This window comes from Panthera tigris, chromosome A3, assembly GCF_018350195.1.
Source record: "Panthera tigris isolate Pti1 chromosome A3, P.tigris_Pti1_mat1.1, whole genome shotgun sequence".
Taxonomy (NCBI): domain Eukaryota; kingdom Metazoa; phylum Chordata; class Mammalia; order Carnivora; family Felidae; genus Panthera; species Panthera tigris.
In genome coordinates this window covers 6,491,100-6,514,070 of record NC_056662.1, presented here as the reverse complement: position 1 = coordinate 6,514,070, position 22,971 = coordinate 6,491,100, and the positions used below count along the sequence as shown (strand labels likewise).

The window sequence follows — 22,971 nt, the reverse complement described above, 5'->3', positions numbered from 1 at the left end:
CCAGTTCTGCAAATCGGAGGGAATTACATCTGTCTCATTATATCAGTTGTTTAGGACCAAGACTGTTTTTAATGGCTCTTGAATGTCTCCCAGACAATGCGGGGACAACAACTTGGAAACCTTGGAAATCTTAAGTGTGAAACAAGAGTCTGGTTTCTTCCCGCTTCCTCGCCTGGTTCTGCTCAGGGACGCTGATTCAAAATACTCATTTCCTCAGCCAAGTCAATACCCTTGATTATTTACCACAGAAGTTATTAAAGCAGATTGATGTGCAGAAGCTTAAACTCTGCTGGTGGCCAGGCTCACTGCAGTAGGTAACGAGATCAGGACTTTGTACCTCACTGAAGCATAAAGATTCTATTTTTAAACGAGACCAAGAGATCATCTCAAACAAAGAAACCCATAGATACAAAAGTTGAAACTCCATATCCCAAGAGGAGAGCCCAGCCAGATGAGTGCCCTTTTGAGGGGCAGCACAATGAATCATTTTCCACACTAACATTCGGTTAGTATTTATAAATTCACTACAATTTACATGTGCAAGATTGCTGGAAGCAGGAAACCAAGATCTGTTTCTATTCCATAGGCTTTATGGCAGTGTTTGCCAACTGGTGATTCCTGGGGCCCCATCCAGAACTCAGAAATATTTGGTTCAACCTCTAAAGACTTGGGAGGACTGGTCTCCTTGTTTGTTTCTAAGTCATTGCCGACATTTAAAAATCAGATTTTTACATCCTTTTTTTTTTTTTCCCAAATGTTTATTTATTTTGGGAGAGAGAGCAAGCATGAGCAGGGGAGAGGCAGAGAGAGAGAGAGAGGAGAGAGAATCCCAAGAGAATCTGGGCTCCACACAGTCAGCACAGAGCCCGATTCAAGGCTCGATCCCATGAAACATGAGATCACAACGAGAGCCAAACCAAGATTCGGACACTTAACCAACTGAGGCCACCCAGGCACCCCATGAGATTTTACATTCTTTAAATGCAGACAGCAGGCTTGGGTCAGTCAGCATTTTCTGTGCAGCATTCTGTGCAGGGTCTTGTGACCCTGGGGTTCAGGAATTCGGACCGGGCTCGGCCAGATGGCTCTGCTGGTCTGGGCTGGCTTGGCTGTCTTGCTGGGCTTGTTCAGGTGTTTGCAGTCCTCTGGAGCTCAGATGGGGGCGGGACGTCTACGACAGCTTCAGCTGGGATGACTCACTCTGTTCTCCCTGGTCTCCTCTTCCAGAAAGGCCAGCCGGGTTTGTTCCCACGGTGACCATTTTTAGGAGCAACAGTAGAGTGTACAAGACCCTTTGAGGCTCCGGCTCAAAATGCACACACACACCACCACCCCTGCTGCATTGCACTGGCCAAAGCAAGTCACGGGCCAGCCAGAATCAAGGGGTGGAAAACAGACCTCACCACGGAACGAGAGGGGGAGAATCTGCAACCACCTTTGCAATTTGCCACGCAGCTTATCTTAAGAATTCAGGAGACAGGGGCGCCTGGGTGGCGCAGTCGGTTAAGCGTCCGACTTCAGCCAGGTCACGATCTCGCGGTCCGTGAGTTCGAGCCCCGCGTCAGGCTCTGGGCTGATGGCTCGGAGCCTGGAGCCTGTTTCCGATTCTGTGTCTCCCTCTCTCTCTGCCCCTCCCCCGTTCATGCTCTGTCTCTCTCTGTCCCAAAAATAAAAAAAATAAAAAAAAATAAAAAAAAAATTTTAAAAAAAAAAGAATTCAGGAGACAGGACCACCTGGGGCACACGACGTGCCGGAACCAGAGGCAGCTGCCCCCTTAGATGGGTATGGTGGTTTACACAGGGTCTGTCCCTGTGGGGGAGGTAGGGTTTGCTATTCCTGATCCCAGGATGACCTCCCACCCCATATACTCCAAAGACCCGTCCCCAGCCACGAACACAGCTGCTGTGCAGTACCCCAGAGTCACTTTTCGCTCCTCAGAAAACATCCCCTTTCTCTTTATCCTGTTTCTTCCAACACCCCCTCATTGCTGCCAATAAAGATCCCATTTTCTGCTGGGAGACTCAGTAGGGGGAGGGGGGGGACATGGAAAGTGGGAAGGAGGATAATTACCCAATAGCTGGGAGACTTAGGGAAAAAACGACCTTGGAGCCAGACCACTCGGGGTCCCCTCCTGGCTCTACCTCTCCGTTCACTTTGTCTGTCTGAGACTCAGGTCCTCTTCTGGAAAATCATACCTGCTGCGTTCACATACTTCTCCCTGAAGACATTATGTCAATTGATCTATTCATCTTGCCTAAGTGTGGACCCATGCTGGTGTAACAAAAAATTTAAACACAAAAGGACAACGACCCAAAAAAGCACTCAGAGGAATGAGTGGTAAGGTTATTTCCACGTTGAGCCCTGAATTTAAGACGGGCTTCCTACAAAAGGGAATTCGCGACTCGTCTGCGTTAGGGAATGCTGAACGGGCCAGAGATTCCATTGCCCAGGGAACTGAATTCAGCAGCCGCATCTGCAAACGGTAAGAAACTCGCCCCAAACCGAAGTCCTGGCAGGGGCCTCGCCTCTCCGCGCTCGGAGCCTCGGGAGGGCCTGCAGCGCCACCTGCTGGGCAAGGACGCTCAGAACAGGGTTAGGCGTGCGCCGGGCCACACTATAGAGGGTGAAAAAACTCGAGGGTCCCTCACTGGGAACCACCTGCACGTACCACTTGGCTGCAAAACAGCGGGACTCAGGTGCCCTGACGCCCGTCCTGAGGCCGAGCCACCTTCGAGTGCAGACTGCCCTCGTGCACGAGCACGCAGTCAGCCCCGGAGCGTGCCCCAGATGCTGCGGGTTAAGGCTTCAATGAACTCGCATAGCGTGGAAAGGAAGAAAGGAAGCCCCCCCCCCGACCCCCAACGTCAGGGAGGGCCCTGCAGCCCCAGATATCCTTCCCCTAACCTCCCTAAGCCTTAACTGCCTCGTCTGCAAAATGGAAATGATGAGAATACCCACCCCAGGGGTTGCATTGAGGCGTAAACGTGACGATCCATAAAAAGCACCCAGAGCCTGGCAGCTATCAACGTCAGGCCGGAATCTCCTCTACGGAATAGTAATATAATAACAAGAATGAGGAGTAGTGATCCTCCCATCCTCCGTCCTCCCGGAGTACAAGAGCAAATACCATGGATTTACTATGTGCTAGGCTCTCTTCCAAGAACCTTACCTCCACCGAACCTCAAGCATTCCCATAAAGTCGATAATATTATTATCTCCATTTCACAGAGAAGGAAATAAACTCGGAGAGGTTAAGTAACTTGGCCAAGGCCAGCTAACAAGGCACTAGCAGTACTAAAAGTCAAACGCCAGCAGCCCGCATCTGGAAGCGATAAAAACCGTCATTCCTGGAGACGTATTGGCAGGTCAAATGCCTCCCCACCTGCCACCCTTCTTCTTGGAAATCTATTAACAAAGGGGAAACTAAGCAAATCAAATGGCTTTGCCCCCCACCCACCCAAGACCCCTCCAGGATGCTTTCCGTGCCTGCTGAGTTCCTCGTTGGCGTGGTGGTCCTGGGTACTTGTCACCATCTTACAAAGAGAACATGGTGAGGATGTACCAGGCTAAAGGACTTCAAATCACTTGCTTGTCACTCCCACAAACCAGTCGGTGGCGGTGCCAGGCTAGAGCCCAGTGTTCTAGGACACACTGACCCAGGTCAAAACCGGACGGCGGAACGGTGCCCAAAGCTCGAGGCCAACCGCGGAAGGCTAACGAGCAACACTTCCAAATTGCTAGGAGACAAATGAGCGATTGGTGCGCGCGCACGCATTTCCGGGTCATCCAAGTACCAACATCACTTTAAAATGTCCCTGCGTGTGGAAGCCTGAGAACTGGCCCAGCGTGGCTGGCTTCCCGGACGAATGGGACTCAGCTCCCACTGATGTCTCTCGCAAACCCTGGAATATAACCTTTCCAAAGGGAGAATCTTGACTTACCCCACCAGGCGGCTCTTCTTTCGTCTTCCCCACTCAGTTGATGGCCCGCCGCCCCTCCGGAGCTGGGGGTGAAGTCCTGAGCCCTGCAGGTGCCAACGCCCGGGTCCCCCTGGCATCCGAAACCGGCCAGCGCACGGAGCGCACGCAGCACAGAGAGACACGGGAGACGGAGGCAGGCCACCCCAGGGGCAGTTTTAAGCAGCCAGGGAACCTGGGGAGGGGCACCTCTCCGCCCCCACCGCCAGAAGCTTGCAGTTTATACAGAGGCCTCAACCGAGCTCAGCCAGCGTCAGGACGGGCTCATCACCACCTGCCGCCCTCCAGGCCGCAACGGTGAAAATGGCTCCCTCCCCAGATCGGTGGGCGGGGCCAACTCCAGGGTCAGGGGCGGGGCCAGGGCTCTCCAATTGCCGGGTCGATCCGGGGTCACGTGCTATCGGCGACCTCGCGACCTCGCCCGACAATCCCGGAGTCCTCTCTGTCCTCGCCCCAGCCCAAGTCTTCCCTCGTGCATCTGGTGTCCTCCCACGTGGCCCCCACGTGACCACCAGAGCCCAAGGTACGTTCTCTCTCCCTCTCCCTCTCTCTCTCTCTCTCCCCCTTAGGCCTGCAAATTCCTCCCCCGGGGGCTCTCTGCTTCAGTCTCTCCTCCCCCAGCCCATCTGCACACCAGAAACACAGAGGGACCTGATTAACACGCTCGTAGGATTGTGGCGCTCGTGGGCTGAAAGCACTGCATCGAGAATGAAATCGACTGCTCTGGCCCCTGGCAACTTTTTCTGGCCCGGTCATGCCCCTCACTCCTTGTTCCGGCCACTCAGGCTCCTCTGAGTTCCCTGCCCCCCCCCCCCCCTTCCCAGCACGCCAAGCTCACCTCTTTGGACAGGCCACCCTGCCACCTCCTGTGCTTGGCAGCCTCTTCCCACTGATCGCGCCCTGTCTGCTTCTTTGCACCCTTCAGATGGCCAATGCCTCTTCCTCAGGGAGGCCTTTCCGACCACCCAATGCCCACAATTCATGACGCTATCCTCGCTTGGCTATTGGTTCACCGTCCATCAACCCCACCCAAAATGGGAGCTCCGGACGAGCAAGGACCGCGCCGAGCCCTCCATCCGGTAACAGGCGCAATACGGGGCAGATCACAGATGCTCAAGAAATATTTGAGGGAGGAGAGAAGGGAGGAGGGGAAGGAGGGAATGAGAAAACAGTTATAACCCAACAAGAGAACAACCATTAGTTATTGATATAATTTATAATAGCTAACAGCCACTCTTCTGAGCTAGACAGTATTCTGAGCACTTTCCATGTGTTAAGATGAATCCTCACAATTCTCCCATCATGTACCTGCTATCACTGTCCGCGTCACCTAGATGCAGAAACAGAGGCACAGGGTAAGGACCTGCCTCCTGCTTTACGGGAAGAAGGTGACCGTAGCTTCAGCTTGAACCTCGGCTTCGCTCCAGAACTTGACTCTCACCGCCCCTGGGAAGATCCTAAATGTCCATCAAATAGGAAAAGGGGTAAACCCCCTTCTGGCACGGCCACCACAGAGAATGCAATGCAGCCATTTAAAGAAAGATCAAGTCAGAGCACCTGGGTGGCTCAGTCGGTTAAGCATCTCACTTCAGCTCAGGTCGTGACCTCATGGTTTGTGGGTTCGAGCCCCACGTCGGGCTCTGTGTCAGCCTAGAGCCTGGAGCCTGCTTCGGATTCTGTGTCTCCCTCTGTCTGCCCCTCCACCGCTCATGCCGTCTCTGTCTCTCAAAAATGAATAAATGTTAAAAAAAAAAAAAAAAAAAAGACAGAACGATTAGGCTGCTCTGTATTTACCCACACGGACAGATGTCCTTGATAGGATAGTGGGTAAAAAAGCAAACGAAGGACACATTATAATCCCATTTTTGGAAGAAAAAAAAAGACAAAACTAGATGGGACTATTCACATGTAGAAAGCTTCCTGGAAGGACACAAAGGCCCTAACCCTGTTGGCTCCTGGGAGGACCCTCCCTGGTTCTCTTGCTGCAGGCTCAGGGCACAAGAAACTTTTCCATGACATCTACCAGACCAGCCGATCTAAAATCACCCCGCCCACTACTCCCCAATCCCTTACCTCTCTTCCACATGGCACTTACTGCTGCCCGACATCAGAGTATACTTACTTAATGCCTGTCTAGATAAGGGTGAGATCAAGTTGGAAAAAAAGGATTTGGAATAACTGGGTGGCTCCGTTAAGCAACCGGCTTCAGCCCAGGTCATTTCACGGTTCATGAGTTCAATCCCAGCATCAGGCTCTCTGCTGTCAGCACAGAGTCCACTTCAGATCCTCTACCCACCACCACCCCCCCCTTCTGCTCCTTCCCTGCTCACTTTCTCAAAACTAATTCTTAAAAAATGTTAATGAATTTTCCATGGTGCAAAAAGAGACCCCTCCTTTTCTTAGAGCATTTCCTTTAGAAAAGTTGAAAACTCCTTTTCTGCCCCTGCGAGATGCATGCAAAGCTTTTTAAAGGTGAGATCATCTCTTGCCAGTTTTACAACCCAGAAATGTGTTTCTTCAGAGTCTGAGAGCCATCTCTTTGACATGTGGGCCTACTGAAAGATAGCAGTGGAGGGGAGGGGCTCACTTAGCTGACTAGCTCCCTGTTAGAATCTCAGGCTTGTCATAGAGACACGAGAAGTTTTTCTATCGCTTTGGAGAGAGACAATTAGCAATCACAGTGGCCGTCCCAATTACCGGTGGATTTGAGATGAACTGTGTGTGACACACGGTGCTTTCAAACCCTCTTCCTTGAGAGCGAGTTATCGTTTATCCTGAGAAGACGGGCGTAATGGGCTGCAAATGCTCAGTGGCACAAAAGGGTGAGATTTCTTTCAGTCTTGGGTGAATTGCCTGTGATACGTATCCCATCCTGGCTTAATGTTTATTCAATAATAAAACTGTTTTATTTCTCTTTCCCTTCTGTGAAAAGGTTTTCTGGATTGTCAGGAGCTTTTGTTTTAAATTATAGGTCCCCAACATCTCTTCCCCAGTAGAGCACAAGCTCCGCAGGACGTTGTGTCTTCCTAGGTCACGCGTGTGCCCCCAGCACCTGGAATGGTGCCCCGCACTGAGGTCAGGTGTTCAAAACGTGTTTGTTGAAGGAATAAACAAAGTTGCCCGCCACCTCACTTGAATTTTATTTCTTACAGTGAGCAAGTATTATTTATTAGGGGCAAAACAAAAAAATCAATCGAGCTTTTAACATCACCACAATTGCCAACAGAACAGGTAGGCGCTGGTTTGCTTTATGGATATTGATTTTGTGTCCTGTTAGACCCCATGCTTTTCAGATGTGAGTCAGTAGTCACAGTGGTCAGTAAAGCCAGTAGTCAGTAAATCGTTACTAGGAACTACTTCAGACGTTCTCATTAGCAACCATTTCAGACATCACACACGAAAAAGAAAGAAATCTTCAGAGATCAGAGTCCCGATTAATCCAGATCCTTCCTAAGCACTAAACAGCGATCTGTTTCTGTCTCCAAAACAATCGCGGGGAGAGTCTCAGGTGCATCTCAGCACCTCCAGCCTCCAACAAGCTACCCTTTTTCTCAGGGGTGGTTTTATGAGTAGTGTCTCTCCCTGAGTGGCTTCACTGAACTGGACAGCTCAGGTCCCACGCCCCGAGCCCCCCACCTCCAAGCCTTTATTTGTGTCTCCCCCACATCAATCACCCTCTCCTCAGAATGAATGAATGGATGGATGGATGGAAGGATGGATGGATGGATGGATGGATGAAGTACACACCATGTGCACTATGACTAGCTTTCTGGAGGGCATTGTATGCTCCAGACCCCATTCCAAGTACCCTGTGTGCATAGTTCCTCGTAATGTTCACAGCAACCCTGTCAGGTGGGTATAGTCATCGTTCCCATTTCACAAAGAACTGAGGTTCAGAGACGTTGAGTGACTTCTTTAGTCACATAGTGCACAGTAAAGCAGGGGCACGCCCCCAGGAAATCTGACCCCAGAGCCCCAAGATCTTGGCCCCAAACGCCGAAGTGTCATCAGTCCTCAGTCTTCTACTTACTAGTGGAAAAAAGAAGAGAGAACCCAACAAGGCAGGAAGTGGGGCGGGAGGGTTCAGAATCTCCTCACCACGCACGTTTTCTGAGCTCCCGCCACAGGCCAGGCAGTAGGCGATGCACTTGAACGCTGGTGTCCAACTCAAGCCTCACACCAGCACTGAGGTGCTTACCGTCATTGTCCACATTTCAGAGACAAGGACCCCAAGGCATCGAGATGGGAATGATTTGCCAGGGTGCCACAGGTAGTAAGTGGCAGACTCAGAATCACACCCAGGTGCGTCTGCCCCCACGGCCCATGTTCTCAGCCCGGATTCTTCCCCAGAGAGATGGAGAAAAGCAGAGAATATGACCCAAAGTGAGTCCAAGTTCAAACAGGGGCAGGGCTCCCACGGGGTGAGCCAGAAGGAGAAAGGGGTCACTCTGAAGTGAGACGCTGCCGCTACCGCTGGTGACCCTTGTCAACACCGGCCTAAGGGGTGCGGGGGGGAGCCCCACATCCTAGGAATGAAGGAGTCGAGGGCTCTTTCCGTGTGTGTCGCCTACAATGACTAGAACCGGACCTGTACTTCTCCGTCTCCTTCATGCCTGGCACAACACTTAGCAGCACATGGATGCTGAATGCGTAGATGCTGAACAAATGAGCGAATGCACATCTCCCTCCGCACAGGGACAAGAATCAGTAGGTGCTGCCTGACGGAAGCAAAGCCCACACACATCATCAGCACCCCGTAAGGACACGCCAAACACGCCAGTACATGAAGGGATGAGATTATTCCACGGAGAGGGTTACTAATACCATCTGTTGCTGCAAGACATCACACATAATCGGTATTGAAAAAAGGGCTGGGAGACTTGGTCATTAAGTCCACGTTATAAGAGCAAAAAGAAAAAAAAGGAAATCGCCTATATATATCCATTATAATCTGTATGAGTCCCCTTGGGCTCCCTTAACAAAATACCACAGACTGGGGACTTGAACACCTGAAGCTTCTGCCTCACAGTGCTGCAGGCTGGAAGTCTGAGATCAGGGTGCCACAGCCTGGTCCGGGGCCGGTGACAGCCATCTTCCTGGCTTGCTGGCCGCCTTCTCGCTGTGGCCTTACATGGCAGCCAGAGAGAGGGTGCAGGGTCTCTTCCACGCCTTATAAGGGCACTGATCCCATCACAAGAGCCCACGCTATGACCTAACCTCACCGTATTTACCTCCTAAATTCCTCATCTCCCAATACTATCGTACCAAAAGTTAGTGCTTCGACATAGGAACTTGTGGGATGAGGGGACACAAACATTCAGTCCATAACATCCATTACTAGGAGACTGGATTAAGTAAATCATGGTGCACCAACACCATAGAATGCTCTGCAGCTTTTAACATGTTCTCACGTACACTTTTCACAGCACCCTTTGAGATGGATGCTATGACTCCCACCTCCTACAAGGGAAGAAGCAAAGACTTATTTGGAGCCCCGGCTCAGGGCTGAGCCAGGTTCTAAGCCAGGCCTGTACCACACCACAGCCATGAGGCTAACCACCAGATCTTGAAACAACAAGGCCTTCCTTTCACACAGCACGGTACCTGGCCCACAGCAAGTGTTCAGAATAATAAATGCTGATTGGAAAGGAACAGACGGGATGCAAGAAGTGATGGATGGGTGGGGGCACTTGGGTTTGCCTTGGGAAAAGGGGCAGAAACAGAAGGAGGTGGGGAATGGCCTGGAGGGATACAGGGAGGTGGCCGGGGCAATGAGTCAAGGCTCAAGCTTCCCCTCTGGGCAGAAAACATTTGCGACAGTCACTGCATAACCTAACAAAGAAAGAGAAGGAGAAGAAAAATGCTCTTGCCCACAGGAAGACTCAGGTATGGCCAGAGAATATGCACTGGGAAAAAAACGCAGCAGTTGGTCCCAAACACTGCCCACTTTCCATCCTAACACAGTCCCTCTGCCTGTGTGGGGGCATATGGAGCCCCCACATTCCTATAGACACAAGTCACGGTGAGTAATCACAGGCCCTGGACCCCAGAGCGGATTAATAACGTGTTCCCTTGGAAACTGGGAAAAGGGGCTTCTCTGCTGGAAGGGAGGAATCTTTGTCCTTCAGCACCTCACCCCCTTCCATCTCAACCCTTCACACGCGTGCGCGCGCGCGCACGCACGCACACACACACACACACACACACACCCACACAGAGTCAACGTGTGCCGCTTCCCACTTGCATACATTCTCACGTTACCCACTCCCTCCCACACGTGCACACAGTCCTGTGGCATCATCTGTGAGTTACCCCCCACCCCCCACCCTCCACCACCTCTTTGCCAACAGAACCTCAACTGTATTCGGGGAGACAACGTGCCTGCAACAAAGCCAGCTCGGCTTGCGGTTGCCAGATCCTCAGGTTCCAGACTCCCTTGCAGCTAAGAGCGATCATGTGACACAGTTCTAGCCAATGGGACAGAAGGGGCTTTTCATGGTGGGTGGAAGCGTGAGGGTTCCGGGAAGAGTTTTCATTCGCTGCCCAACTGAATCTAGGCACATCCATTCCCAGCTCCTTCCAGAACCTTCCAGGCAGAAAGGCTAAGGTTTCCAAGACTCCTTTGCAGTTGAGTTTCTGGATGTGAATTTGTCTCTGCCAGTTGGTTGCACTCACACAATATTCTGAAGGCGGACACGGGGCAAAGGCGTCGTCCTGCGGCTTGGGCTCTTTGGTGCTGGGAAACAAGTTTGAGGAGACGCGGAGGCCTTCTGCCGCAGAATTCAGGTGTCCGGTCGCCAGGCCGTGGGTATGGGCGGGTATTTGTGGCAGAGACACAACTCCCCCTTTCCAGAGTCCAGTAACCTGTTTTGCGGGAGCTGGAAAGCAGGTGCGGTGGCCGCAGTTTCCTGACCCCCCGGATCACAGCACTGGCAGTGCGTTCTAGAATTCATTCATTCCACCGGCCAACTCCTGACGCCCACCTTCCCAGTTGTGGCTGAGGGGGCTGCTTCTCTGGCCGGCCGGTCAATAGTGTGTCCAGAGAGTCTCCTGGGGGCTCAGCCTGCTGCCCACTTCTCTAGCTTTTCTGATGAGTTTCCAAGCACTAATTCCCCGTGCTAAACTCTTTTTTGCCTAAATTAGCAAAGATTTAGAAACATTTAGAATCCTCTAATTTCAACCAAAAAATTCTAAAGATGTCAAGCCTGAGAAGTGTACGAAGAGACCTCAGGGAAGGCTCTATTTCTTTGAGCCTCAGTTTCTTCTTCTGTAGGATGGAGATCAAAGATGATTATTATCACTATCACCAATTAATAGTTATTAAAAACTGTGGCCGACTGTATTTCTCAAAGATGGTCACAACAATATTTCCCATCCCATAAGCCTTCCTCACGTGACCTCGCCACTTTCCATCACGTCGGAGGAGTCTAACCCCCTTACTCTCGAATCTGGGCTGCCCCCCTGACTCTTGTAACCTACAGAACACGGCAGAAATCCACGCCGCATAAACTCCGAAAGTGGGGAACACGCGCGAATCTCCCGCCCCGCGAACTCCGCCGGGGCCTCCGGGGCCGGCCCCGCCCACTCCGCGTTCGGCTCCCGCCCCTCCCACCCCGCGTGCCGCTCGAGTTCCGGAGGGGCGGGTCTGGTGGGCGGGGCCTGGAGGGATCGGGCGGCTCCGGAGCCGGAGGGGCCGGGTGGGTGGGCGGGGCCTGGAAGGGTTCGCGCGGCTCCGGTCCCGCCCACGTCGCTCTGGGCTCTGGCCCCGGCGGGCCCCGCCCACCGGCGCTCGTTCCCACTCGGGTCCGCTGCGCCCGCCGCAGCGCTTCGCCGCGCGCCATGGCCGGGCTGCTGGCGCTGCTGGGCCCAGCGGGCCGGGTGGGCGCCCGGGTCCGGCCTCGCGCTACCTGGTTCCTGGGTGCCGCTGCCCCCTGCGCGCCGCCGCCCCTGTTGCTGCCGCTGCTCCGGCCCGGGCCCGAAGCCCCGCTGCTGCGTGCGGCCCGTGGGCACAGCCAAGGCCACCAGGTAAGCCTCCCCACCCCCACCCTGCTCCTGGGGCGCCCGGATCCCGGCCGACCTCCGCGCAAGGACAGCTTGGCTCGCCCAGCTGTGCGAGGCCGAGCCCCTCCAGGGTTCCCAAGGCCCCAATCCCTACGAGCCGAGGGAGCGAGGCTCCCAGTTGACAGGCGGAGAAACTGAGGCCCAGGGAGGTCTGGTGATCTGCCCAAGGTCACACGGTCTCTGGCAGAGCCCCAGGTTCCCAGAGCGTCGACCGGCACAGTGGTGGTAGCCCAGAGTATTATAGCTGGGGCTTGAACTTGGTATTAAGGCCTTCACTTGGCTGTCAGAGTTGTTCCCTCTGCAAGTGGCTCTGGAACGTCCTCCGCACTGGGCGGGGGAGAACGGCTCCGGGAGTGCTGCCGGGGTGCTGCCGCCCTGAGCACCTCCCAGCACTTGCAGCTGCTCCTTTTTATCTAACCAAAAGACCAGGCCTCCCTGCCAGACTTCGGGCAAGACTCGGGCAAGAAACACACTGTTTTTCATCCTGTTTCATTTCAGTTGCCTTCTATGGGTGGTAAGTGAAAACTCTTTCCCTTCGGAGTGGTAATACGGGACTTTCCTTTAAAAAAAAAAAAAGTTACAGTTTTTTTGTTTTTTTTTTAAGTTCATCTTCTTAAAGAAAAACAGTAGTAAAGTAGGGCGGTCTGGAGACACAGGACCTAACAAGCTGGGACTTGAAGAACCCGGCCTCCTGCAGAGGAGTGCCTCAGGCCTTGCCTGCTTCCGTCCCTTCACCGGGGGATGGGATTCAGCCCCTCCACTCCCCAGCTGTGTGAGCGACCTCACCCCAAGGAAGCTGAAGGCTCTGAGCCTGCTTGCTGACCTTTCAAAGGGCTAAAAGTCGGACCTTCCCCAGAAGAGCTGGGAAGCAGGCCTGAGCACAGTGCCAGTGGAGCTTCCTGAATGATGGTTCCCTGGGGACTCACACCCTGACTCTGCCTCCTGTTCCACCGTCTGGTAGCCAGTAGATCCTGTCTCTAAGTCTTGAGCCCTCTACACATATCTGGCTGCCTCCTAGTGATTCTTTGTGGATCAGCCCACCTGTCCCTTCCTCCAGGAAGCCTTCCCTGACCACCAGTGTTACCTTGGGTACCTCCACTGCCCTCCCCCCACCCCCATCGGTCCTGCACTTACCACCTGGAATGGTCTCCTGACTTGCTTGTGTGTCCCGTCAGCCAGCATTAGCTTTGTCCCCAGCCCAGGCCCAGGCACTGGCAGGTTTGTGTATGTGAGCACGTGTGAACGTGTGTATGTATGTGCATGATGTGTATATACAATGGTGACGAGTGTGGTCGCAGAGTCCCTGCATTCCTGTCTCTACTCACTAGTTCTGTGGCCTTGATCAGATTCCTTCACTTCTCTATTTCTCAGTTTCTTCGCCCGTGAAATGGGATGTTAATAATTCACATTTCATGGAGCTTGAGTGTGAAACAAGGTAATGTGCGTACCTGGAATCGGGTACGTTCTAAATTAACGTTAGCTATTGTTGTCATTGTCACGGTAAATGTGTAAATCACAGAGCCCCATGAGCTACTGGTAGATGGGCAGGATCCAAGTGGGATCGAACCTAACAGGATGCTAGGACAGAATATACTCATCACTCAAAGTGTCACCTCCCTGAGAAGACACTTCCCCGGGGGGGCCTGAGAGCAGGTGGAGGGGTGCCCCTGTCAACTGCCCCTGGTTACTCACAGGCACCTTGGCTTTGGCCGCTGGGAGTAGGGAGTGCGGCTGGGGTCTCCAAATGTGCCAGGAATTTAAGTACCTGAGAGTCGCACCCGCGTCTGCCTTCAGCGGGGAGTCTCCACTGTAACTGGGAGAATCCTGCCCTTTTCACTTAACCCAATTCCGTGGCCTGCGTGTCACCTAACAGCTGCCTAGCCTGCCTGCACTCACACTACAGGAGGGAAATCTTGGGCAGATGACTGGCTCGCTTTGAGCCCCGGTGTCTTCATTTCTGTCGGTTCTGCTCACGTGCCATCTTTTCAGGGAGCCCCTTCCTGATGACCTTATTTAAACCGGCAGCGTCCCTGCCCACAGTCCGACCCGTCTGCCTCCCCTCCTTGGTGTTTCTCCACAGCACTTGGCCCATCTGGCTGCCCTGATGCTTTGCTTCTGTTTATTGCCCCTACCCTCCCACTAGACCCTAGGCCCCCTGAGGGTAGAGTTTTGTCTATCTCGTTCATTGCTGTCCCCTACATTTGCAGCAGTGCCTCGCGTAGAGCTGTTATCCGGGCGTAAGTGAGGCGCAGAGCCTAGTTATTAAGAGCGGAAGCCTCGGAACCAGACTGGGCAGGTTCAGATTCCAGCTCTGACAGATAATTCCTGCGTGACCTTCTGGAAGTTAACTCAACCTCTCTGGGCTTCCCGGATCCTCTTCCGTTAGGTGAGGATGACAGTAGGGCCTGTGTCACGGGGTCGTTGTGAGCGTGATCTGCATCGATATTTCCAGGGTACTTGGAGCCATGCTTGGTACAAAGTAAATACAACGTAGTGGTTGGTATTATCGTTACCTAGCGACCCGGTGACAACAGGTGTCACTCCAAACAATGTGAGCAACTCTTGAACAAAATCTTTGGCTCATTCCTCAAACCCTCCTGCCCCTTCTCAAATAGCCTTTTGTATTTTAATAACTATTAGGATTGAGGGGAGGAGGGAGTCTCTCTCTCTCTCTCTCTCTCTCTCTCTCTCTCTCTCTCTCTCTCACACTCACACACACACGCAAGGATGTCAAAGCACTTTGGCTAAGCACAGATGCTAGGGGATGTATACTGTTGTATGCACCCTGGGCAGTGCCTAACACATCATATCACAGGTACCTGAAGCGTTATTTCACAAAGAAATGAATGCCTGAGAAACTCCCACTCTTACAAGTCACCCCCTCCCAAATTCCTTTATTTTATGCTCTTAGTCTCCCTCAGGGTTAGGAAGAAAACCGAATGGCTCACAGTGCTTAAAGATACTTCCCTTTACCACGATGAAAGGAAGAAAACCGTCCAAGATTCAAACTCTAGAAAGTTAGCACTGAACCTTGCTGCTGCCTAACAGGAGATTGTCCATCGTGTCTGAATAGTTTATCCCTCCCGTTGTTTTGCAGTAGATGTTGCTTATTCTGTAGCTGGAAGTTTGGCTGCCTCTGTATTTTTCTTTTTTGGCCAAAAGGCATTTTGCCAAAATAGAGGTTGCAAAGAAAAGAGCCCTCAACAGAGACAGCTCCGCTCAGTTCTGGTGAATGGACTGACAGGGCATGATTAAGTTCGGTCGGGCCAAGTGTCAAGGGTGGAAAATGAAAGGGGCTTTCTCCCTCCTCAGCCTCAGAACGTTGTCTGGCACTTGGTCGGTAGATTGTAGATTACTGTCCTATCAGCGCCTGCCATCTGGCAGCTCCCGTCCCAGGGCTTCCTCAGCAGCTACAAGGCGGGTGGGGCCTTGTTTATCGGAAAGAACTTGAGCTCTGAGCAGCTTTCCTGGCCGGTGGGTGGCAGAGCCAGACAGAAGCTCGGAGGGAAGGGACAGTCACACGTGCTGGCCAGCCCGAAGGCACTGACTGGTTTCCCTTCTCCCCACCAAAGCCTTGAAGTCCTGGAAAAGTGTTCCAGAACTTTAGCAATGTTCAGCCTTTAAAGGACAAGAAGGCGAGTCTGACTGCAGAAGTCATGTGGCCTCATGGTGGCCCGTGCAGTGGCCCAGCCAGGCACCCACAGCCAGTTTGCCACTTCCCCAGAACCTCAGTCTCCCCATCTGTCTAAGTGGGAGCCACAGAGGTGCCTACTCATGCATGGGTTTACTATGAGGGGTTTTATGAAATGACACCTTTAAAGTGCTAAGCCTGGGGCCTGGCTCAGTAGAAGGGGCCTATCCTGAGGACACAGATGGTTTTCCTAAAACCTCTCATAAGTGACGCATTACTGCCCATCAGAATGCACTCTCGGGGTCTGGGGGGGGGGGGTGCTGCGGTGCCTGGCTGGCTCGGTCGGCGGAGTGCCACTCTTGATCTCAGGGTTGCCAGTTCGAGCCCCACGTTGGGTGTAGAGGTTACTTAATTAAAAAAAAAAAAAATGCACCCTCTGAGACCCATGACCCAGTACTGGATCTCAACCGCCCCTCCCCTTTGGTTAAGTCTTTGTTTTCGTAACTCTGCAAGTGGCCTGCACATTTGATTCCCAGGAATGCGAACATTTAATGAAATTGCGATTAATTCCAAGAGCGAGGCTTATGGGTAGGAGCCCCCAGTGAGCTGCACAGCAGGTGCATCTGAGGACAAGGGAAGACCCTCCTGGAGAACATGCTGAGGGCAGGAAAGAGCAGAGAGAGGTGAAGCAGGATTGGGAAGCAGGGGCTTTACCTGGCAACCCCGGGCAACTGATAACTAATCCCAATGCCCAGGCCTCACCCCAAAGCACAGAATCAGACGCTGCACCCCTGGACAGAGGTACAAACGGACCAGCAGCATCTGGGTCACCTGGGAACTCATACGAAGGCTCCCACCCCGCTTGCTGAGTCAGAGCTTAAGCCCGCAGGGCTGGGACTCCTGCAGCAGGGTAGGAGCGGGCTGGGAGGTCCCCTGCGGCCCAGAGGAACCTTGCAGGGTTTGGAGGTGCTGCTCTGGGTCCCTGTGTTGTTTTATTTTCCCTCAGGGAGTCCTGTTCCTACCTCCTGGGGACTCGGGGTTGTCACCCTCCTCCCTCTGGCATTTGAAGTGTGGCTCATATGCTGCACACTCTAAAAATACGAGGCAAAAGCCATCCTGCTACAAGCCAAGAACTGGAGCTAACTGACCCAGATACTTTCTCCCAGGAAGAGCTGTGAGACAGGTCATTAGGATTCAAGAAATCCTTTCATAAACAAGGCACTCTCCATGTTGAGAAGGAGCTTTTTACATTTTTTTTTTTAATGTTTATTTACTTAGAGCATAAGCTGGGGAGGGGCAGAGAGAGAGGGAGACACAGAATCTGAAGCAGGGTCCAGGCTCTGAGCTGTCAGCACAGAGCCTGACGCGGGGCTCGAACCCGTAAACCGTAAGATCATGACCTGAGCAGAAGTCAGACGCTTAACTGACTGAGCCACCGGGAGCCCTGGAGGTTTCTTTTTTTAAAGAAATCCAGTGTTCCTGGGTTGTTTCTCCGAAACAATCCAGGCCCTGTAGGTGCTCAATAAATGTTAATAGACACGTCCTTTCTATGCAAACCCCAGGCAGGGCATTTATGGCCCAGGAATCATCCCTCCCTCTGTCCAGAGCTCAGGGGTAAACCTCGATTCTGGTGGTAAATACACCATAGCTTCCGCTCTATGTGAGCGGTGTGTGCCGCTCAAAGGCACACACCGCCCTTGTTTTGTGGAGTCGAGGATGGGTGTCATGTGCTCCGGCTGTGGACCCAGATTACCTGGCTTCTAGTTTTGGTGACTTGGGGCCAGTTCTTTGGCCTCTGGAAACCTGTGTTGCTCCTCTGTGATTTAGGAAGAAAGTCGGGATCTACCTAGAAGGCGGTTGTGAGGACGAAAGTCTACAGCAGGTGGAGAGAAGCATCTGAGCCTTGCCTGGCTCAGAGAAGGTGCTTAATAAAGCATCATCCCCGTCCCCAAGTGTGTGAACCCAAGGTTTTAGTTACTGTTGATGCTCTAACAGCTCACCAGAAATCCAGGGACTTAAAACGACACACATTTATTACCTTACAGGTGTGGAGGCCAGAAGTCCAAAATGGGTCTCAGCTGGGCTAAAGTCAAGGCGTTAGCAGAGCTGGTTCCTTCTGGAGGCTCTGAGGGGGAATCCACTTCCTGACCTCTCCAGTTTCTACAGGCCACATGCACTCACCGGCCTGGGGCCCCTTCCTGCGGCTTCCAAAGCCGCAGGGCCGCCCCTGCGCTTATGACTCTGCTTCTGTCTTCACACCTTCCCTGACCCTCCTGCCTCCCTCTCTTCACTTATAAGGACCCTTGTGATTCCATTGGTCCCACTCAGGAAATCAGTGATGATCTACCCATCTCAAGACCCTTAACGTAGTCACATCTGCAAAATCTTACCTTTTACCACGTAAGGTAACATTCACAGGTTCCGGAGACCAGGACCTGGACATCTTGGGGGCCCATCATTCTGTTGATCATACCCGATACCCAGCCTTTCGGCACGCTTAGTGTTGACATGGGCAGGAGCCTCGGCTGACTGAGGAAGGACAGCAGCTGGTCTCTCACTGGGTAGGAAGGAGAGCGGAACCCTGTGCGACACGAAAGCCGCCGATTCCTGCCCCAGCACATCTCCCCTTCTGTGGTCTGTGCACAGGACCCCGGCAAAATCACTGCGACGACAGGCAGGGACGGCGGCAGCACGGAGGAGAAAAAGCCAAGCAAGTCACAGCAGCTGAGAAAGATTTTTCAAGAGTATGGTGCTGTTGGAGTGTCGCTGCACATTGGAATCTCCTTGATCTCCTTGGGCGTATTTTACACGGTCATTTCAAGGTAAGGTCTCTGACAGTAACAGACTATCATGTAGGATTCTTGGTGAATGAGAACACATTTCCTATGAATTTTTTATACATCTGCAACCTTCAGCACATTTAAATTTTTAATTTTTTTTTAACGTTTGTTTATTTTTGAGAGAGAGAGAGAGAGCGACAGAGGCGTGAGCAGGGGAGGGGCAGAGAGAGAGAGAGAGCGAGACACAGAATCCGAAGCAGGCTCCAGGCTCTTCGCTGTCAGCACAGAGCTTGACGCGGGACTCGAACTCACGGACTGCGAGATCATGACCTGAGCCGAAGTCGGCCGCTTAACCGACTGAGCCACACAGGCGCCCCAAATTTTTTAAATGCCATAGATCTTAGAGGCAAATTGATTGTCTAATCCCTTGCGGTAATAATCTCTCTCTCTCTCTCTCTCTCTCTCTCTCTGTCTCGTTTTTTGCCTCTTCCCCCAGCGGTGTGGACATGTCTGCAGTCCTGCTTAAACTCGGATTTAAGGAGTCACTGGTGCAGTCAAAAATGGCGGCGGGCACAAGTACCTTCGTGGTGGCCTACGCCATCCACAAGCTGTTTGCACCCGTGAGAATCAGCATTACCTTGGTTTCCGTGCCCTTCATCGTCAGATATTTTCGCAAAGTGGGATTTTTTAAGCCTCCAGCCGCAAAGCCTTGATGAACTCTTCAGTTGTGGGCCTGCAAACCTAGTTCTTTTAGATAGAAATTTGGGGTTAGTCTTAGGATATAGCTTTTTGGGGGTAGGGTGGGGACAGGAAGCTAATTGCTATGTTCTCACGAATAAGTTTTACCTTTCCCAGCAAAACCCAGGGTTTCTGTTAATAATTGTAATCATTTTGCTCCACACATGTTGTAAATGCTGTTTATCACAGGGCTTGTATACCTAATCTAAAATGTCAGCAAAACATCACAAATCGAGTTGTCACCTCCACAAAACATTCCTTCTGGAAGATCGGTGGTGAGGTTCTAGTCTGGAGAAGCCCCAGGGATTCATCTCTGCTCCACTTCGTAAAGGGCAGTGATTCATTAAGCTGGTTTCAAAAATTCCCCTTTCTCCAATATCTGCTGTCAGGCTGCCTGCGGTTTAATAAGCAATATTCTGCAAAACAGCTGCCGGGGCCACAATTAATGAAGCAGATTTAAGATTTCCCAGTAGGTCATCAGGATCTAAATTAGCATCAACACTTTGACACTGGTTATACTTGTTTCGGGGGGAAGAAAACCCACAACTATTTCTGGTGTGTTTCCTTGATCCTCAACAACCTTCACATCTGGACAGGGTGGACGCCTACCTCAGGCAGGTTTTCTCTCATTTCATGAAACTAGGCCATTTGTCCCTGTTTAGGTAAAATGCAGAAACTTTGTCCAATCCTAATGGCATCACTCGGCTTCGGCCGGGGCTGGTCCACGGGTGAATTCGGACACTGCGCATGCAGAAAGCTCAGACAATCTTTGCTCAATCTAGATCTCCAGCTTCAGACATTCCAGACCTACGGTCACAATGTTTACATTGTGTTGCCATTCCCATTTTTAATTGAGTTGAAATTATGTTCTATAGGAAAAGATTTTGTATCACTGTCTAGAAAGGAAACTTAGTAGCACTTGCTGTAAATGGGAGGCAACTGCGGAAATAATGCAAAATAATACAACCCGGGTGGGGGAGGGGATGTGTAATTACTTTCCGTTGAGCCAGTTTTACCCGGTAAAGGGTGTTTGACCTGACCTGAGGTCTTCCCTTTTGCTGTTAAGGACATTAGTTAAGAACAGAAACTCAGGCACACAGGTCCAAATGGAGATTTTTGTCCTTGAAGCAGATAGGAGCAGGCAAACCAGAGAGAATTGCTTTCTGTGGGATCCATGTAATGTACCCTCCAGGCCCTACCCACACAAAGCACTGTCCACACTAGGAACCCAATTCAACAAATTCTGCCCTGCCACCATGGTCGAGGGAGTTCCAGGTTTTGTTTGTTTGCCTGATTACGTGCGTGACAGAGAACTCAAGATACCACAAACTGACCATCCTTTTACCACCTGGCTGCTGACAGTTCCCTGGTTAAGCCTTAGCAACCTATGTCCGTAATTTCAGTTCTCTTCCAAGAAGCTCTGTGGGACAAATTCTCCACTTGCGACATCTTTAAAGTGGTTTTTTTTTCCTCCCCTTTTAAAGCAATGAGCCCCTTGCCAAAAGGTTTTACCCATTTAACGTTGGAACTGCCTTTCTGGGATCTAATTCCAAGGACATCTACACGGCTCAGTGAGAGGCCTCATGGAATGTGGGCAATTCCTCCTGTGGCCTGGTCCGTCTACACAGTTGGCTTCGTGCTCCCAACCACCTTCTCTACCGGTCTGCATACCTTTCAGATCCCCAGCAATGCCTATGCAAGAAAAGCTGACAGTCCCTCAGGTTTAAGAGCTGAAATCTGAAACTCTGATTCCATGGAGGAAGTGGAAAGACAGGGCAAGCGATAAAACCAATCATCAAACCAAATAGCCATGGCCTTCTCTCCTAAGTGAGCCCCACCTCCACTCCACTCCGGCCAGTGGTCCCAACAGAACAGAGACACTGGAGACGATGAAGTCAGAGGGTCAGGGACTATGTGAATTCACCAGCAAGATGTACAGATTGCTCGTACTTAACACTGTTTTTATGGAACTAGGGGAATGAAACATGATCTCTTTTAAAAATGTAAGCCATTGCTCAGCCCTAATTTTTTATCTGACAAAAGGAGCCGCTTAAGTTCCGTGAAAACGAATAAACATCTTTGTAGCCTACAGAGAACTTTGCATTCCTCTTCCGGGGGAGCCGGAACCGTTGCCGGTTATGAAGCGGCGCGGCGTGTGACTCGTGTGTTAATGTTGTGCTAACACAATGAGCTATTTTCTTTGCTCGTGTGGGTTTGGGGAAATGGCAGTTTAGCCGGTGTCACTGGTGAAGTTAGTCATGTCGAATGAACGACGCTTGGGTGGATGGTGTGTGAAATATCCCGGGGACGGAGAGGTTGGCTTAGCTCAAGACTGAGGAGCAAAGCCTCCTTTGTCCCTCGGGGATTAACTGGATGGACCACTGAAGCTCTACTAGGTTTTGAATTTTTTTTCAATATTTGTTTTTGAGACAGGACGAGTGGGGGAGGGGCAGAGAGAGAGGGAGACACAGAATCAGGCTCCAGGCTCAGCTGTCAGCACCCGACTGAGCCACCCAGGCGCCCCTGCTCAGTTGTGCTTTGAAGCTTCTGTGACTGCATCAGCACAGCGGACAAGTTTCTCTGTGCTGGCCTCTTCCTTACAATTAGACGTCTCTGGCATCTAGTTCCTTATGTCAAAAGTTGGCCATGAAAGCACAGGTCAGGAACTTCAGCCCTTCCACTGTCAAGTTCACCATCTTTGGTTGAGGAGAGGATGTTGGCAGCTAGAAACAAACACGTAGCTTGATGCACTAGGAGCACACAGTACAAGAAATCAAAGGGATACACCTGCATGGCACCTGCTCACGTCTAGGCCAATAGCAAACAAGTGGTGGAAAGAATTACCCACGTAGCCTCGCTGTGTTCGTGCACTCACGTTTAACGTTTACATACATGGCAAAACTCCAAAGTAATAAAAATATTAAAAATAACCTGCCAAGTATCCCTTGGGATACTGGCTCCCTTGGGAGACGGATAACAAGGAGAGCAAAGGAAGCTTCCACCAGCTGTGCTGAAGGGGCAGGAGGCTTGAACACAGGTTGTGCTCAAATCCCCACGCGGCTGGGAAGGAGGGATTCCAGCCAAGCAAACATTCCTTCAGAGAATTAAGGGCCACACTTGGAAAACCAGTTTGCAAAGAACTAGTTCACCCCACATGTAGAATTCTTTGCATCTTCTCGAAAACGTGGTCAGAGCCCAGAGGTGGGCAGGTGTGGGCGTAGATGACCAACTCCTTCAGCCCTTGGTCCATCCTGACCTCCTGTAGTTCTAGAGAACCCCCAGAGGCGACCAGGCCATGCCAGGCACACCCACTTCTGTACTACTGACTCATCAGGTGGTCCCCCAGGATGAGGACCCACCAAGGGTTCCGGCTCCCCGAGCTGGGCTGTTGCACGGAATGTTCCTACTGCAGGAACTACCACTTACTGGGCACAGCGGAAAGAGTGGAGGCTGGAGAGAGGGCGCTGGCAGCCCCCACAGCCCAACTCCTGGTGCCCCTGCCCTGCCACTCAGTCACATGCTTGTCCCCGTGGTGCCAGGTTTCCTGCCGCCCCCTCCCAGGGCCACAGGGCTGTCTCACCATTCCTGCCCCCAGCCTTTAAGTCCTCCCCGCCCTTCAAGCCTAGTTCAGATGTCACTTTCCCTGGACGCCTCTCCTACCTAATTACCCATCACAGTTCGCCAGCTCCCTGACTTGCCCCCGCTACTGTCAGGGGCACCCCTACTGCTTTGTCCCCAGTCATCGCAGGGCAGGTGCGTTCACAGGCCAGCCCGGCTCCAGAG

At 52.0% G+C, this 22,971-nt stretch overlaps 1 protein-coding gene and 1 long non-coding RNA gene across 2 annotated transcripts; both read left to right on the top strand.

Moving 5' to 3' along the window:
• Positions 1–4,368: 4,368 nt before the first annotated feature.
• LOC122237146 lies at positions 4,369–5,577 on the top strand. Its single transcript, XR_006215354.1, has 3 exons — positions 4,369–4,501; positions 4,904–5,057; positions 5,313–5,577. It is a non-coding gene; the product is annotated as an uncharacterized LOC122237146 (long non-coding RNA).
• Positions 5,578–11,782: 6,205 nt separating this feature from the next.
• On the top strand, positions 11,783–21,277 carry FAM210B (family with sequence similarity 210 member B). Its single transcript, XM_042980110.1, has 3 exons — positions 11,783–12,003; positions 18,317–18,492; positions 18,947–21,277. Exons 1-3 carry the CDS (start codon positions 11,818–11,820, stop codon positions 19,161–19,163), a joined length of 579 nt encoding a protein of 192 aa, XP_042836044.1. The 5' UTR covers positions 11,783–11,817; the 3' UTR covers positions 19,164–21,277.
• Positions 21,278–22,971: the final 1,694 nt, after the last annotated feature.

Bases quoted from the DNA above. Each gene is read 5' to 3' on its own strand.
- FAM210B (XM_042980110.1), top strand. From the start codon at position 11,818: ATGGCCGGGCTGCTGGCGCTGCTGGGCCCAGCGGGCCGGGTGGGCGCC. The intron at 12,004-18,316 runs GTAAGCCTCCCC...GTCTGTGCACAG, and splicing joins GGCACAGCCAAGGCCACCAG to GACCCCGGCAAAATCACTGC. The intron at 18,493-18,946 runs GTAAGGTCTCTG...CTCTTCCCCCAG, and splicing joins TTTTACACGGTCATTTCAAG to CGGTGTGGACATGTCTGCAG.